The 18,348-nt window shown below is 39.6% G+C and overlaps 1 protein-coding gene across 5 annotated transcripts in view; it reads right to left on the minus strand.

Moving 5' to 3' along the window:
* The window catches only part of GRID2 (glutamate ionotropic receptor delta type subunit 2), an 812,539-nt gene that overhangs the window by 677,690 nt on the left and 116,501 nt on the right, over window positions 1–18,348 (minus strand). For 2 of the 5 annotated variants that reach the window (XR_010998200.1, XM_068187567.1), the window contains exons 2-4: window positions 13,919–14,091; window positions 2,517–2,713; window positions 661–1,648 (exon numbers count right to left, since the gene is read on the minus strand). Coding sequence is in view for 4 of the 5 variants with exons in the window: in XM_068187567.1 (XP_068043668.1) it covers window positions 661–748 (88 nt within the window). In the remaining variant the exon portion in view is untranslated. Of the gene's footprint in view, window positions 1–660; window positions 1,700–2,516; window positions 2,714–13,918; window positions 14,092–18,348 lie in introns of those variants that run through there. The other 3 variants (XM_068187570.1, XM_068187568.1, XM_068187569.1) reach the window with 3 other exon arrangements.

Here is an 18,348-nt window from a genome sequence, read left to right on the forward strand (position 1 = left end):
GCCCCCGGGGCGGAGGGGAGGCCGCTGCCCTTCCTGGGAGCGGCGGCTCCGGGAGGCGCAGACGGGGCCGGCCGGGAAGGGGGTGCCGGACAGCCGGAGCCCCCCTCCCCCGCGGCCGCCCTGCCCGCCCGCGGCAGGGGAAGCGCTCACGTTGCCAAACCACCTGTTCCGCCGCGGGAGAGGAAGGCGGGGTGGGGGGTGTGAAGGAGCGAAAAGTGTGGGGGGTGGGGGCTTTGCCTGGCTGTCACCGTGGTGTGAGGATCACGGGGAGGCGTGGGGCGTCCCCCGGCCGAGGGCGAGCCGGGGCAGGCGGAAGGCAGGCTGGAGCTGAGGGGCGGCGGGGAGGAACCGGGGAAGTGCCCGATCCCTGGGCGCCCCCATCATCAGCCTCATCAAAACCTCAAGGTCTAAAGCACGCACATACCCCACCCGCCAAGAAACCCTTACACAGCGCTGTAGGGGAAAAAGAGGACGCCTGAGGTCCTGGTGGAAAGCAATTATAGGAGAGGACTAAACAACAAAAAAAAAAAGCAAGAGAGCAAACGATAAAAGAGAGTGGGGGCTGCGAGGGGAGGGGGGAAAGCCTTCCAAGAGAGGGAAGGTTGCAAAGGAGAGCTGGAAAAGTGTCCAGCAGCACCAGCAGGCGCAGCACCCCCTTACCGATATGAATGATTGAATCTGCAATCGCCGCTTTCCAGGTTCGAGTCCAACAGACGGACACGACCAGGATGAGGGAGAAAACTTCCATCTCCTCCGGAGGTCCAAGCTTTATAACAACAGATCTCTTCGCCAAACGGTGCTGCCGCGGAGGACAGTGCAGCGCACGAAGCCCAAGAGTTTGAGGTGCAGCCGGAGGAGCGTGTAAATCCCGATGGCTGACGCAGAGCCGCGGCTGTTCAGGGAACGAGCCCGGGGCTCCGAGCGCTTCTCTCCTCGGCGAAACCCCGCGTCACTTCGTGGGGCTCCTGGGCAGCACCAGAATTGCTGGGAGCGCCGGCAGCAAATCCATCCAGCCCGGGCGCCGCCGCGGGCAGCAGACGCCTCTGCTGGTCAGACAATCCCCATCCTTCCGCCGGGTCCAGGGATCCGCTCGGTCCCGCTGCTGCACAGCAACTTCCAACCCACACCACGCACAGGCTCACACACACAGACACACGCACACACACGAGCAGACGCACACACACGAGCAGACACCCACAAACCCTCTTGGCCAGAGAAGCCCCAGGAGCCCGCAGCAAATAGCTCGCCTTCAGCGAGGTGGGAGGAGCGGGCGACCGAGGGAGCAGGCGATCCCGCTCCCGGCAGCCAGATTCCTGCAGGAAAAGCCCCCCCGGAGGCCAAAAAACAAAGTGAACTTCAAGGTAATGCAGATAGTAATGCAGAGATTTCCCCCCACCCTTCGCTTAGAAAAATCGCTTCCCACAACTGGAGGAAAAAAAAAATAAATCTGCCAATGGAGCCCAGCGTGCTGTCTGTCGCGCAAGGTGGTGGTTGGACAGGGCAGAAGCGAGAGGAGGAGTACCCGGAGCGAGGCAGAGGAAAGCAGATGATGGTCTGCAGGTTGCTTTTGGATCTTGCTTTGCTGGTGGGATGCAGAGAGAGCTGGCAGCTCCAACACCAGCCAGCACGTTGCCTAGAAATGGATCACCTAGGAGAAGGAGAGAGAGCGAGAGATAAGTGCTATCAGCCAGAGAGGGAGAAACAGAGAGAGCGAGCAAGTGAGAGCGCTTCTCTCTAATAACCACCTCCTCCCCCTATCTGCAATACAAGGGAGAAACAATATAGAGCCCTCGTCTCCCTTGAAATCTTCAGCTGGGACTAAGGAACAGACATAGGCAAGAGTGCATACAGCCTAAAAATACTTTGGGAGAAGGGGGGAAAAATTTTTTTTGAAGTGTTATGTTCAGTTTAAAATTATTAAAAAAAAAAACAACAAAAAAACCACCCCATTTATTTAACCTTGTAACTCCACCATGGGGATCAAGTTCAAAGCTAGACGGGCACCTCTGCTTCTCAGTCTTTGACAACTGAGTCAGGGACATCACTTGAAGGGGAAAAAGAAAAAAAAAAAAAAAAAGAAATCAGGGACACCTGGCCTCTAGGGGAAAATGAAGACCTAAAAATCTATTAATATTACTTTAATTATCTATGTTCTTGATGGAATTTTGCAGAGCTCTTTAAAGCAATGAATTAGCTTTTTTCTTCCTCTCTCTTTAGGTAATGGAGAAATTTCTATGGGAAACATTTAGAGTGCACTTTTCATGCTCGGGGTTCTATGAATTCATTAACCAATTAATCCTCAGACTTCTCGTGCTGTAGTTTAAATACTTTATTCCCATTATACAGACAGAGAATTGTACAGAGAGGTTAAGTATGTTCCTATACAACAGTCTAAATCCCCATTTTATGTCTTAATACACTTTCTTCTGACTTAGATTTTTCTAGTCCCACTAGAGACAGGAAGCAAAAATCAAAAAATTGCTCACAACGTAGTTATAGCTGAAACTCGCATGAACCATTGATAAGTCCTGGTAGCCAACAAATGAGAGGTTGATCAACCCATTTTCTTCAGAAGGAATCTCTTTTGAAGGCATCTTCTTAGTTATAACACTTCTAAGTTCATCATACCCAACTTGTATATGTCTTCTCTTTCTCCTGACTTGCATATGTCTTCTTTCAGCTGTGGGGCTGGTTGGCAAAAACAGTTGTATGCCTATGAAATTTAAGGATTTAGTTCAAGAGGGAGAAATAAGCTTTTCAAGAAAACCTAAACTAAACCAACGGCAAGATAATTAACTCTACTAAAAGAAAAATGAAAACAAACCAAACCAATGTATCCAACACCACCAAGAAAAAGAACCAGCAGCAATTTTGACTTTGCTTAGGTCCACCTTGGTGGGTGAGAACTTCTCTACAAATAGTAGCACTCAAAATGCTTTAAGCCCAATCCAAAGCACAAGTCAGGGCTCATCTTTTCACAGGTTAGAATGGACTCTCTTCTAAGAGCTGAAACAAATCACAACTAGAATTGCTTTAGAGACAAAAGGTATGTAAAGAGAACAATAGATGAGCAGTGTGAAGCCGAAGTCTCACAAATTATGTCACTCACATGCTGCATTTTTCCCTATCATCTGTACAATTCACAGATATGTTATCAGTAAGGGAAAACAGTAAAAAAAGAGTGTTTTTCTCCCTACAAATGACAATTTATGCACAGTATCAGTGAATGTAATGGGCGTTAATTTTACAAGTAATAAATTCCGATTCATCTGAGAAACTTTTGGAGCTTGAGTCATTATTACTTCTTCACAAAAGAAGAGTTCACAAGCAATGTTAATTCACTTCTTTGGGGGGCATGTCAGAGCAGAATTCTTTAATAATGTACAATGCACAGTAGGCAGAATAGGAAATGTAATGGAAACCTTTGGAAAATTATAACTTCTTAATCCTCAGTTTAGATATTACTAAGAATTTGAGGCCTTATCTAGGAACCAGATATCCTTACTGACTGTTTAAAGTATATAGTACCCTGAACTGGCCACACTAAATGGAATTTTTTGCAAAAGTCTGTAGACACATAGAATACAAGAGACAGCCAAGAGTTTGTAGCTCACAAATACCCTCTAACTAATAAAAAATAATTTTGAGTGTAGTTCAAAATAATAATTCCAGTGGTAAAAAACATCACATGAAAATCTGAAAGAGACTGAAGTAAATTAAAAAATAAATTCAAATAAAATTACTTTACATTATGAACACATTGTTGGCTTAATATACATCCATCACAGAGATAAAGTAATTTTCACTTCCATTCTCTTTAATACTCCTTAAAAACAAAAACTGATGTCACCCATTTAAACAGAGTGAAAAACATCTTATGCTATGTGGTTAGTTGCAAGTATCATAAAAATATTGAAGTTTTCTTTTCTATTCAGATACAAAACATTTGCCAAAAGTTAAAGCTAGGGAAAAGAAAGAACTTCAAAACCAAGGAGTTACCAATACTGTGAAAATATGCTAAAAATAATGGGCACATCCAGACCCCTAAAAAGCCATAAGCACCATGCTCAGGGCTTCAGTGACAGCTGCCTTGGGCACCGTGGAAGCTGAAGTCCCACAGGTTTCAGCTATGGCAGTCTTCCTTCACTACAGCTTCCCTCCCAAACACCCTCAGTTCCATCAGCGTCACTCCAGCTCCACCACTGGCCTCTGTGGGAGAAGTGTCACCAGCAACCAGCCCTGGCTTCTACCAATGGGGAGTGATTGTCTTCTTTCCAGTAGCCTGACTCCAGCGTGTTTCCAGCTTGTTTCCACTGATCAGCTGTTACAGTGCTGCACATTAATGCGGCCCCTGGAGGAGCAGCAAAGAGAGGATGTTCTTGTAAAACAGAGGCAGTGAGGGGCAAATGTGTCTAAAGTTTGTTGCCTCACACCCACATATAACACACTGCTACCTCAAAGAAGCCAGCCTGGGACTTGAGCTTCCATTTACAGAGGAAAGAGCTAAAACAAAAAGTTTCACCTGCTTTTCAATCATCTAAAGCCTTAATTTTGATAATATAATGCCCCTTTCCCATCTCTTTGGCTATACAAGCAGCTCTGACCATGCAGATGTCAACTTTTCATTTGTTTAGTTCTAAGTGTCAGGAGATCCTTCAGGTATATGAAGAAATTCAGATACGGATAAGACAGGCACACTTACAACCTTCAGTTTTGGGAGGTAAACAGAACAGCTAAGCCTTACAATTATGGTCCTAAATTCCATAGGAAGAATTACTTTTCTCACATGTGAACATTGAACACATCTTTTGCACATCAGAATTTGATATTTTCCGTCCAAGTGTATTACCTAAACTTAAAATTGTTTAATGAGATGAAATCAAGTTACACCTTGGGTCAATTCACCAGCCCATTTGCTACAACACCTTTTTCCATGAAGACCCAGAAATTATTAATTCAGAGAAAAAAACCAACCCAAGAAGTATGCACACATCTGACTGTTCTGCAATGTTCAGAGTGGGAAAGGGAATTGGAGAAACTCCTTCCTGACCCTACTAAGCCATCACCCCCGTCAGTTAACATTGTCACCTTAGCTTGTATAGTATGAATCTTAGTGGTCACCAAATTAACCTAAAAATAAAATAAATAATACAGGAAAAAAAAAAAAAAAAAACCCAGCAGCATTAAACTTGGTGACTTTCTGTGAATTCCAGAAGCGTCAACTGGGCAAGAGGAATAACATCTCTTTTGGTTACTTCTTATTGATTCCACTGTCTTTCATAAAATATTCTGATATTATTGCAATAAGAAGTAGGATTAAAAAGAACAGATCATCTATGGCAGGAGACTGTCATTAATCACAAATACACAACAGTCACATCCAAACTGTTATTGATGCCATCTAAACATGGGAGAAAGGCCTCCACCTACTATCGCTAAGATTATTTTCTATTTAAGACATTTTAACATAATTTTTCATCATTTTCTCTGTATTTGCTGCTTCTTCTTGAGGTCTTTGTGGGTCACTTTTTAAATGAATACTCCTGATGAGAAAATTAACAGTAATTCTGCCAATCTCCACATTTCTTTCATGGCTTTTTATCTCTCTTCAGATCATATTGGAGGTTCAGATTTGTCAACAAATAGTAACATTATAAATGAAATGCAAAACCCTGTAACATCTTCAATACCACAACTCTAGAAAGATAACAAGCAGACTCAGCAACCATAACAGCACAGGCAGTTCCCTGTAGAGAGCCATTTCAATGGGCACGGGATCTCCCCATAAGGACACCATTCCCAGATCATATGCTAATTTACAAGAGGCAAAAAAAAGAGTTACTAATATTAATTCTCTCCTTGTAATTATTATGATGTAGGCTCTGAGAAGAGCTACCTCAATTAGAACTTGGTACACTCAAGGCTGAACAGATAAATAGTTCATGACTGTAAAACAACCAACCATGGGCCTCCAACCTGTAATTTATGTAGGGCAATATGTTCCATTTGACAACAGCACTTCAATCTAAATAACAGTTTCCCCCCATTTTTAAAACACAAACTGACAAATATCCCTCACTTTGCAGTGATTTAATTTTTAAAATACTTGCATTCTAAAAGTGCTGATATAAAGCAGCTGACTGACAGACCTACCAAGAGACCATGTGCCACAAGCAAATGTTCCTGTGCCACCGAGCTGGTGCCCAGACTGTCGGGGAGTGCTGCTCACTCCAAGAGGTTACTTGAGTTGACACATCCACTCAGTCTTTGCTTTACCTGGCATAGCTTCAAACAAGAAGTCATCTGGGAGGGCTTTAGTTAAGTGGACATCTGTCCATTAGGAAATAGACTTGCTTCAGTGACCGCCAAATAACCTTTAAATTAAAGCTTTCTCCTACTGCCAAATTTTAGGTTGTTCTCTGTATTATGAGAGAGGTCCAGGTTAATAAGACCATTCCAATTCTAAGTAGTGGCCCAGACACTGACTCCAACTGTCCTGTCACAGTTGAAATGAAGCATGCACTCTTGGGCCTCTGTCATCTCTCTTGAATAAACGGGATATTCTTGCCTTTACTTAATGGACTAGTTTGAGGACTAAATACATCCATTTTTAAAAATGCAAATATTACACCCTTTTTCCAATTTCCTTCACTCAGTTTCTGCATAGTTTAAATATGTGAATGTGTGTATATCTCCAAGAGAGTGTGTGCATGTGTAGATAGGTAAATAGATAGAAAGTAATTTCATTTGGCCATTATAGAAATAAACAGAACATTAAATATTTACTGCATTTCAACAGACAGTGCATGATGTGGCCTTGAATATCTTATCACAAAGGAATGCATCACAAAACCAGAATCAAGACTTATTCTGCTGGGCTGAAGAATTGAGAGAAAAAAAGAGTATTGATGCAGTACATAGCAAGGATTTCAAATCTTTCTGCTTTTTCAAAAACTACAATATGGTTGAGTTTAGTTGAGAGCTTTTGTTTTATCCTTTAGCCTCACTATACAAAACTCAGAAAGTGGTTATGAGGTAAAGTCAACCCTTAGAGCAGCCAGTGTTATCAAGTGATTTAGCAGGGACTGCTGCTGAGGTAGATTTATTTTACCTCCACTTAAACTCATGTTATAGATCTCCTGTGTTGCCTGAGCCATCCTGTGATGTACCTTGCTTAGAAGCTATTAGGCTGCTGGGGAGAGGAGGACACAGGGCTTAAGAGCCATAAGGTTTACTGGGCATGGTCTGAACAGAAGAAAAAAAAAAAACTTGAGAAAACAAAACAGAAGTAGTGTCAAATTATTAATTGCATTGGTACCAGAGCAAATGTGATACTCTCAGATATGTGGATATGTAATATCTTTTCAGTCTTATCTATGTTAAAAGGAAAAAAAGATAATAAATTCTCCCTTCTCTTGCTGCTTCTGCCCAGTGAGTATTAAACCAAATTCTTCTAATGCAAAATCCTTCCTATCTCTGTAATCGCCCAGCTAGCCGTCCTCCTCAGTCTCTCACTCAAATTTCTTGTTATTCAGCACTTTGCACAGTTGTCCTCCAGGTCTTTCCTGGTTCCCCTCGAAGATGCTTTACTGTACCTCTACAAGGTAAATACACAGTTTCACTTTTCTTTCTTGCTGTCATTCCAGTCCTAATATTCCTCCTGCTATTATTCTCTACATTTCACAGTCACAGCCTTTGTTGTGATCATCCCTTTGCCTCTTCTTTTCTTTCCCTTCAAGAGCTATAGAAGTGTGAAAGACATACAAGACACTCTGCCAAAGCCAGCTCACATTTATGCTGGGTGAAAAGCAAGTCACAAATGGAGGAGAAAGCCTGTAAGGGAAGCAAAAGAAGCAAAAGACTGACAGCTGCAGACACAGGTACAATTTGTACCTGTGGATCCTCTAATGGCAGCAGGAGTGGAGTGACTTTCAGCAAGTGCTTGGATAGGTCTGAGAACCTGGTCAGGGTGTGACCAGCAGAGACAGCAATCCTAGCAACTGGTCAAGGACTTGGGTGTGTTTTCTGTTGCATGTCTGTGCATCTTACTCCTAGCTCCTTTCCCAACACCCACTGATGACTTCAGGCTCGTTCTAGGCGCAGGCTAGAAGCCACCACAGTGGAGAAGCCAAATACATCAAACCCTAGAGAAGGTGTGGACAAAGGAGAAGTCAGGAAGGTTGGGAAACTGTCTTTGAAAACATGACACGTTACTGTAGACAGAAATCTGTAGGAAAGCTTTGATGACAGACAGCAGAGCACAGTGAAGTCACAGTTCAGATACAGGCAGCTCTTCATTTAGCCTTTTACTGTCACATGGCTGGAGGACTCTGACTATTCTGGGTACTACATGGAGTGAAAGAGCCAACCAAGAGGGAACCACTTTAACTGGTCTTTTTCCACGCCTTCACTGCTGCTGAGAAGAGAGGAGGCAGTTTCAACTGTGACAGTAAAAGAAAGGCCAGCTGGAAGTCATCACTGAACCAGAAATGCCACATGCTGTTTGCTTTGTATAATGCAAGACCAAAATCAGCTCAGTCTTTCCTGCTGCAAGTGGTGGAAGAGATAATCGGAAAAGCACAGTATTGGAAAACAGAATTACTGTTGCTCTGGGAGCCCATGGATGCAGCAGGGGAAAAGCTGGCACACTAGATTCTTTTACCTGTTTGGAAAAGGTAGCAGGAATCTCTTAAATCTGGTGGTTTAAGAAAAATAACTATTTGTGAAAGAGAAATAGTGAAGACATTGCTGGTTATTTAACACTGTAGTCAGGCTGACACCTGCAAAGCTCTACGTATTTCTCCATTGCATCTTTTTGTAGTAATAATCATTAATGTATTGTTACTGTTATATTGAGAGTAGTAGCAAGATTAAGATTTCATTGTGGCAGATACAGCAGGAAAAGCATAGCAAAATAGTCCTCACCACAATATAGTACATTCTGATTGCATGAGAAAAACTAGAGTTGAGAAGAGAAATAAAAAAGGCAAACATTCCTAAGATCCTATGTAATAAAATCTGAAGCAGAATTTGAATTCCCCAAGTTGCAGTAGAGGAAAGTCCTCACCAAAACTACCAACTCTCTCCTGGTGCATTGGAACATTCTCTGATCTCTTTCTCTCATTCTCTTCTCTTTCAAAAAGCAGCAGCAACACGACAAAAAATTACTTTTACCTGTAAAATTACATGTTTTTTAGTACTAGGATCCCAGAAACATTTGCTAAGATCTGAACTGTGAGGTGTAGTCCTTCCTGTCTACTGAGTTTTAAAAAAAGACAATTATCAGTACAAAATAAATCTCATGTCTTGCCTAAGATTTAGTCTCCAGTACAATTATTGGTGCTGGGTTTTTCCAACAAACAAATCATTAACTGAATCAAATTAAGACTCAGGTACAAAAAGATGATTGATAAATTTGAGAACTGTGTAAGTCACTACTTTTTAAGTGATGAATCACGTAAAAGTCTCCAGGCCAGAAGGCACAAATTGGTCATCACATATTGGGTATTATTATGTCTATTAGTCTCTGAAAGAATTCTCCCTTAATGAATGAGAAAAATACATTTCCATATCTAGGAGTCTCTAACCATTCTTTAGGATGCAGGTTTTCACACGTTACTTTTGGAACTAATCCCTCAGCTTTCCTTCCTTCTCTTCTCCCCAAAAGACATATTAAATCAAGGTAACTGAAATAACCTATTTGAAATTTCTTTCTTTGATGCATTAAACATAATTTTCTTCTCTCTGTGTTTTTATCATAACAAACAGCATCATTATAGTTGACATTCACCTTATTCCACAGGATTTCTGTCATAAATTAAGAAAGAACCATTAGATCTGATGACATAGCAAGGGAAAAAGTACCTAAATAACATGATGAATTATTTGTGGTGATTTTTAAGGTAATTCAGCTTTGTCTGTACAGTACCTAAAATTAAAATAAACAACCTATTTTTCTCAGTTGGACTGGCTTCTGTCTTTACTTTTCACATAATATTTACCCTGTATAACCATCCCAACAGGGCTGGAAAGGCTGTAGAGCTCTGAAGTGCTACTATTGCAATGAAAGCCAGTCAGAAAGACTTAATTTCAAAGAGGCTTTTGAAAACATACAATTCTAATAAAACCCTACAATATATGGGGAAAAAGGAAACATAAAGTAAAATTACCTTCCTATTATGAGCTGCTTTTCATTGATGCTTACTGCATTTGCTTAGAATTACTAACAAATGAATTTTGAAATGCAAAACCAGCATATTTTGTTTTGACTAGGTTAAACATTTTGTTCACATTAGTGAAGTCATGCTGATAAATTGAAACAATTCCTATTAGCATGACTGCAAAATGTGTTTTGGATGATTCTAGTGAACGTTCATGCATCATCCCCATTACACAGACAAAAATTCTACAATATGTATTTACATTACAAGCTTGCCAACTATTGCTGTTGTTCATGTTCTCTAATGTCTTTTCTCTTTTCCTCTTTAGTGTTTACTCTTCTTCCTCTTTTTCATCAGCTTAAAATCACAAAAAAATAAGCAGATGACCAATACACATTTAGGTGACTAATGAAGTGGAAGATGTTTCTGAGCACCTACCAGTTTGGTGAAACACTGGGAACAAATTGACCAGTGGGGATGATAAAGTGCCCCATTCCACTGTCCTTTACCTTTCAAGTCTGTGGTCTCTTTTGAAATGTCAAGCAGGAACAATAAATCAGGTATTTTAAGTGTTATTTGTAATTAATACTTTCTTCCTTCCAGGAATTAAGAGCACAACCACGCTCATGCCTCAGAAGTTCCTCTACAAAACCTCATTTTAGTCTTCAGAAAATAAGATATTGCCAGTAATGAATGGTTCCATTACATTCAGTACTTCCATTTGCCATTTGGCTATGGAAAAACGGGAAGTGTTCAATAAACAGAATGCTTACCTATGTTACACTGTAACAAAATAATTCCAACCTCAAGCAAGGTCTGAAAGAAAAAAAACTGAGCACTTTTTGCACCTTATAAAAACCACCCACCTTCTAATTACCTTGTGAGAAAATCCTCCAAGTAGAGTAATTGTGCAAATGCATATAAATTATTCTTGTAGATAAGCAACCAAATGTTTTATGACCCTCCTTACATGCATAAGATTGAATGGACTTCTTCTCACACATGAGCTACTTACTTGAAAAGCTGCAAACCATTTAGCCTGAATATATGGCCTGATTGCATATTTCTCTTGGGTATCAAAAAGTTATTCAGGCTCAGTAAGCTCAATTCCACTGAAGATCTGCTGTAAATTCTGTGCTTTTCCCCACTTTTATTCTCTTTTGTCTGTATGTGGACATGGTGAGACATTTATGCAAATCCATGGTGTTCTGGCCATTAATACATTGCTCCTTAAGTAATTGCAGGGAAGTGCAGTGGGATTGTGTAAGGAGTGAAGGACAGGTGACAGTGGTCTGCAAATAAGATTGTGGCCCTTGATCTGTCCAAGATAATTGATGAGCTGCAGTCCCAGACTCTAAACTGTCACTCTTGCAAAGTAAATTCCACACTGAGAGAGGAAGAACCCAGTGAGGGGGAAACAATAATTGCATTAAATTTCATTGAAAACATTTTTGACAGGTGAATCTTGGCACAAAGCAGAAAGCAGTAAATCACCTCAGGGGTTTAAAACTCTGGATGTATCCAGAAACTTGTGTTAGCATCACGACTTGGTTACCCAACTCCCTTTCAAATCTGTTAAAGTCTCAACTAAATTGAGGCTAAACACATCTGCTCCACTCTCTGCTTCAGAGAGTTTCAATCAAATCAGAGACTTTTCCCATACACAGAAAGCTGAGCACACAAATACAAGTTTAAAGGACTGGAATTTGAGGGCATATGATTTGTCTATCAGTTCCCCGTGGCATTTTTTTACCTCTGTTCTCAAAAAAAAATGAAGCAGAAAAATCAATAATCCATAGGAACTGCCATGGCTCCTTTTTGAATGTCCAAGTTAAGTGGAGAAAAAAAGAAAGTACTTAAGTAGATGACAGAGCATAAGCAACTTCAATAAACACCTTGTCAGAGATATTCTTCTACCCCAAGCTTTGGGTGAAAGTACCAGGTACAATATGAAGCAGAAGTAGTCTCATTACAAAGAGAAATCAAACAGTTCCTCCTTTGTAAATGAAAATAATTTTGCAAGAATATATCAAGTTTGGACTTGAGCTTAAATATAGTCATTAAATGTGTTACCAGTGTCACAAAATGTGAACTTTGACAGGCTAAACTGTGTTAAAACAAACCAAGTAATAAATTAAGCACTTCAGACTAATTAGCTCTGTCTATCAAGCTAGGTATAAAATGAGAACTATTTTTAAAAAATCAGACTTCCAGTAGAAGGAAGTAGGAACTGAAATTTTGGGTCTACTCAGGGGAGCAGAAATAAGAGAATCATCTCTCCTATTTGTTGGAAAGTCACCTTTAAAGAAAGAAAGAAAAATAAGTCTCTAAGGACTTATCACAAAAACATCCAGGGAAAGCAAAACCAGTTTCTTATGCAGCAATATGATATCCTTCTAAAATTTTTTATTAAGGGGGATGTGGGGGGCAGATCACAACCTGCCATTCCTCTGGATGACTTTTGTTATCCAAATTCATGTATAAAATAACACAAGGCTGTGGATAAGGACCAAAGCAGGAGGGAACTTCCATAAACCCTATGGGGAGTAACACTAAATTAACAGATGGATGGGAATTTTCAATCCCATGTTAGTTTTCTGTGGTGTACAAAGAAATAGTAAGGGGCTTATCCAAGACTGGTGCAAATTTGAATAGCTGGTTGTAGGTTTGCCAAATAAAACCAAAACCTCAAGTTAAAATCATAACATTCCATGGTATGCTGCTGTTAAAAAAAAAAATATAAAAAAACCCAATGTCGGCACATATATAAGCTGTAAGGCAGCACAGTGGCTGGAACCTGAATCTCCATGCACCAGATGAGCCCCTGAATTATTATGCTATAAATAAGGTCTGGCTGAATGTTGCTCAAAGCTCTCAGGTTGTGGTTCTCTGTGTGAGGATCTGGCCAGAACAGAAACATTTGCCTTCCCCATATAATCCAATCATTGGCAGGACAGAGGCTCTCATACACTCTCAGGACCAGAGCCCGACTCAGCAAGGGTGAAAATGCAGCACTAGGAGCTCAATACTCCTTGGAGCAGCAATTTAAACAATGCACCTGAGCCTCTCCTGACAGAGCTGTCCCACTTTCTATAAATAATGCTCTAGCTGAAGGAGACTGACTCTGTGCTTAGGCCATTCTCACCTATGATTTAATTTGAATTTTCTACTTTTGGTGTGAATGGTCCTGTCCATAAAAGCACCAGCTATAGTAAGATTTCTTTTTTTTGTTCCTTTTTTTTTTTTTCTTTTTGTGGTTGAGAATACACTTCGTAAGGTTTAAGATTAATTAAAGGAAGGGACAATGTAAAAAATTTAAAATATCTGTGAAATAGATTGCTTGTATTACATACTAGATCCATGTATATTGTAAACATCCCGCTGATTTTTTTAAAGGTGTTAGACAGAAGTTGCCACCGCAGAGTACACCAGTGGCATTGAAACTATTTTGTGTTTTCAGCTTCAGTTTTAAAAGTGCTCACAGATATAAGGTAAAAGACTAAGATGTGCACCATTCTTTGTTTAAAAAAACCCAAGCAAAACAAGACATAAAAAAGTAAAAATGAAAGAATATAGATGAAAGCATCAACAGTGTTTTCAGTTGGTCTTTATAAGAGTTTGCAGTAAAAGTCAGTACAAGTAGAATGGCCTATCCCCAACTTGATGCATTCCCAGCAGGTTGTAACCATTAAAAGGAAAGCCAGTCTATAACACAGAGACTTCTTCCTGAACTCTAGCCTAATATCAAAGTGACTAACCTTTGTTTCAGCTCCTTTTAGTACATCTAGAGGAGGGACGAGAACGCTTTATGTGTGGGAAATTGCCAGGGAGACGGAGAAACAGGGTCAGTATTTAGCAACAAGTAACACTCCCCACTGCTCTTGGCTGTTTGTACAATTTCCACTCCTTGGTAGAAGTCAGTCTGAAAAATCTTTAGAGAGAAAAACCTGAAAACGGTTTCATTGGCAGAGTTAATAATGTGCTATGAAAAAAAAAAGTTGAAAACTGCTAATAAAAACTAAGTGTCAATGATGCATAATAGCTCTTGGGAAATTTTTGGATGCTTGATTTTTAACCAAAATAATATTCTGCATAAGCATCCTCATGCAATTGAACCTCCACACACATTTCCAAATATGCAACTTGGCCTCAAGTAAGGGAAGGAAGCATGCTTCCAAAACATCTTATCTGGTTAGCAACATTTTTGATAGCGAACAATCAGACAGGAGACCTCCAACTCTCCAGTTTTCTGGTAAACACACTGCTTGAGGATTTCTAATGGACACATGAGGATTTCTAATGGACAATTTCTCTAGTCCACACTGTCTCAGATTTTCACATACTATACATGAAAATCGACTTTGCAAAATAAGTTTCCTTGCAATTTATAACAGTGACATCTTTTTATCACAACAGTACACAACAGACAGTACAAGGGTGTAAAAGATAAGGTAAGTTACTTGGTTGGGTGTTCCCTGCATAATTAAAAAACTTCAAATACATTCACATAAGTACAAATTATTTCCTTTCCAAGTATGTCATCTTTGTAAATTTAATTGTGGAGCGGAGTTAAAAAGGAGAGAAAAAAGTGCCCACAGTTGATATGCAAATATCCACATATATTTACCTCAGAGTCATCTTTTATATGGACTTTGAGTTTAAATTTAGGTGTCTTCTGATACTGTATAATGAGAGTAGATTTGAGGTTTCCCTAAAGAGAAAATCTATTCCCAAAGTACAAAACTACTTCAGTAGCACCGAACCTTACAACACTTCTGACGTTAAGAATAACTTTACCTGCATTGCTTTCATATACAGTATAAAATATAAACATAATTTGCTACTGATTTGGAATTTATCTGGGTCAGTTCTGTGTACATTGATGTAGCTTTCAGTTCTTCCTAAAACTGTATTAATACTTACTTTCTTTCTATGTTTGATGCCTTTAATATTCATATGACAAAATATTACACTGACTAGGGAGTCAAGCAAAGTCCATTTTCTTTATAGGGGAAAATCTGCAAGTTCCTCGAAAGATGCAATAATTTTGAGACTTCATCAGGACGTCTCAAACAAAGCTCCTAAAAGTCAAATATGTGCTTATATCATTGACCTAAAGAAGTTACCAAAAAGACAGGAGGGCAAAGCTACAGCCTGTTATACAAACAATGAAGTCCTTCCTCTCGACATTTCAATAACTTCTCTTTACTTTCAATAAGGCACGTAAATGTTAGTTTTATTGCATATCTTACCTACCTCCAAAATAGAAGGAAAGTTAAGAAAAGTAAAGAAAAAGTGTAGAAAAATCTCAGAGTGGGAGCTTTGATTCGTCATGAGTCAAGAAGTAAATTTTTAATTTTAACTTTTAAACACTTTAAACTTTTTAAATTTCAGTACAAAGATACACATGATACATCTGTATATATACATATATACATATATATGCACTCATATTTCAGCAATCACATTTGCTTTGAAGTCTGCTTTGTTTTCACTGTATGAAACATATTAAAGTGGTCTGCCATGCAAGTCAAGAATAAAAATTTTACTTTAAACTTTCATTAAATCCTAGAAAAATTAGACTTAAATTTTTTTGTTCCTTAGAACAACTATGAACTATTTTCACTAACCAAAAATAGAATGATGGTAGATAAAAAACAGAACTTGATCTCCTTATCCTCGAAAGGAGCATTGGCTATACTGAAAGGTGATGGGATACCCCCTGAAGTATTTAATTTCTCTAAAAGAATTATCTTCTCTCAGCTGCTCTTTCATATCATGGAATTTAATGATCATGCTGAAATAAATGTATAATATCAATCAAACAACATTTACAAAAAGTATGACTCTGCTCCTAGCCTTTCCCTCTCAGCCCAGACATATTCCTAAAGGTTTCTCCTCTCATTAGACTAAAATTTGCTGAGTTAGTCTTATACTTACCTCAGTGCTTATAATTTTGGCTAAAAAATATATTCTGGTCAACAGCAAATCAACATCAAGAGCATGGATAAATCATAGGTCTCCAAATCTTTGAAATCACTTTAAAGAGACAGCTGGGAAAAAGAACAAACTATTTGATTAAAACAATCAAAGAGATAATTATATATCAATATATTGTTTCCTTACAAATTTAATTATGATAGGTATGCATTGATTATCCCTTATCAAAATTTCAATCTGCTCAGTAGGGTCTAATAGATTAATTTTTAGATATCCTTTATGCTCGTCTTTTAGACTAGCAGCACTACTTTGATTACCAAGAATACTGATAAGTAGGTTTGACATCCTGACAATTATAAGGATTCATACTTTGGTAATATAAGACTCTGCTGATATTTTAATAACTCATCTAGGTACATCAGACTGTTTCCACATCATTTCTTCTCTTTCAGACATCTGAATTTCTTTCAGCTGATGTATTCATTTCACTCAAAGCTGTCAATTTGTGCTGCTCCTTAAGTGCACAAAATTTCTTTAGTAATTGAATCATGTGTTTTTGCCTTCCATTTTCAAATACATATCTTGAAAGCTTACTCCTCCTCATCTGGCTTTCACTTAGTCTTAGAAAAGTGTATGCCTAAACTTTGTGCTCTTTCCAAATATTATTTCCACACCTTATTAAAGCATCTCAAGTTGCCACAGTCAGTCAACATTTGAAACAGATTCACCAGCAAAGGAATTTCTTCTTTAACTGCCCCATAAAGTGTTTAGAAAATACCTATTTTTTTTTTTTTACAGAGGTGAATAACCAAAAATGTTAACATAGAGTCATTTATTGTAGGTTCATCATGTCCTCTGCATTGTGGGTGTCTTGCTAGGGAAGCAGAGCAGACTCTTGCTTTTGAAAGGTAGTACTTCTCTAACACATCCCAAGCCTGTCCAAGCAGTCTTCCTTCCTATATATAGGGCCCAAGCTCATCTTGGGTTTTTGTCTGAAATCTTTCTTTGTAATCTCTCCCAAATGTCCCAAAGATGGTTCAGGAAGCTAAGCAGCATTCACAAGAGCTCAGATCACTTCACCAACTTAGTACTTCTTCATTCCTTTCAGTAAAGTATCCTTTTGCTAATCCTCAGATGTCCTCTATTGGCTCTTCTTCTGGGCAGCTATGTTAATTTTTAAATTGTTCCCCAGTATTCTTCAAGATAAAAAAAACCTGCTTCTTTTCTTTTTTGAGAATTGCAGGACAATGCTAGCTTTGGCATATTTGACGATTACCAAGGCTAAAATGTACTAATGGACTAAATGTGCAAAATGGAATTTCAGCATCCAAATTCTTATGCTACGTCAAAGGCTTTAAAAAGTATATTTGAATATGCATTACAAAAATATGTTTTGTCTTTGCCATTCTAAAATTCACTGGAGACTTCTGGGAAAGATCTGTTAAACCTAATTCTGAGTTCAGTTAACCAAAGTTCCAGTCAATGAACGCAAGCGCATATAACGTGGTACTTTTATTATTGCAGAAGTGAGCCCACATCAAGGCAATCTGAATTTCACTCACTGATCATGGCATCATAGAACCATAGAATACTTTGGGTTGGAAGGGTCCTTAAAGACTCCTAGCTCCAACCTCGCTGCCATGGGCAGGGACACCTTCCACTAGACCAGGCTGCTCAAACCCCATCCAACCTGCCCTTGAATAATTCCAGGGATGGGGCATTCATGACTCCTCTGGGCAACCTGCTTCAGTGCCTCACCAGGATCATTGTAATGATTTCTTTTTTTCTATTATGCACTATAAAACACTCTTTCAGTTTGAAGCCATTCCCCCTTGCCCAGTCACTACATGGTCTTGTAAAAAGTCTCTCTCCATCTTTCTCGTAGGCTCCCTTCAGGTACTGGAAGGCCACAGACAGGTTACCCTGAAGCCTTTTCTTCTCCAGGCCAAATAATCTGAATTCTCCCAGCCTTTCCTCATAGGAGAGGTGCTCCATCCCTCTCATCATCTTGGCAGCCCTCCTCTGGACTCAAGCCACCAGGTCCTTGTCTGTCCTGTTCTGGGACCCCAGAGTTGATGCAGCCCTGCAGGTGGGGTCTCACCAGAGCAGAGCAGAGGGGCACAATCCCCTCCTTCCCCTGCTGGGTCATATCCAGCCTCTTATCAATCAGCACTCCCAAAATATTTTTTCTCTGAAATATGAATAGCTTTTCTCCTTCCTCACACTGCATATGTGTATATAATGTTGA

Source organism: Anomalospiza imberbis, chromosome 4 (genome assembly GCF_031753505.1).
Source record: "Anomalospiza imberbis isolate Cuckoo-Finch-1a 21T00152 chromosome 4, ASM3175350v1, whole genome shotgun sequence".
Classification (NCBI taxonomy): Eukaryota; Metazoa; Chordata; class Aves; order Passeriformes; family Viduidae; genus Anomalospiza; species Anomalospiza imberbis.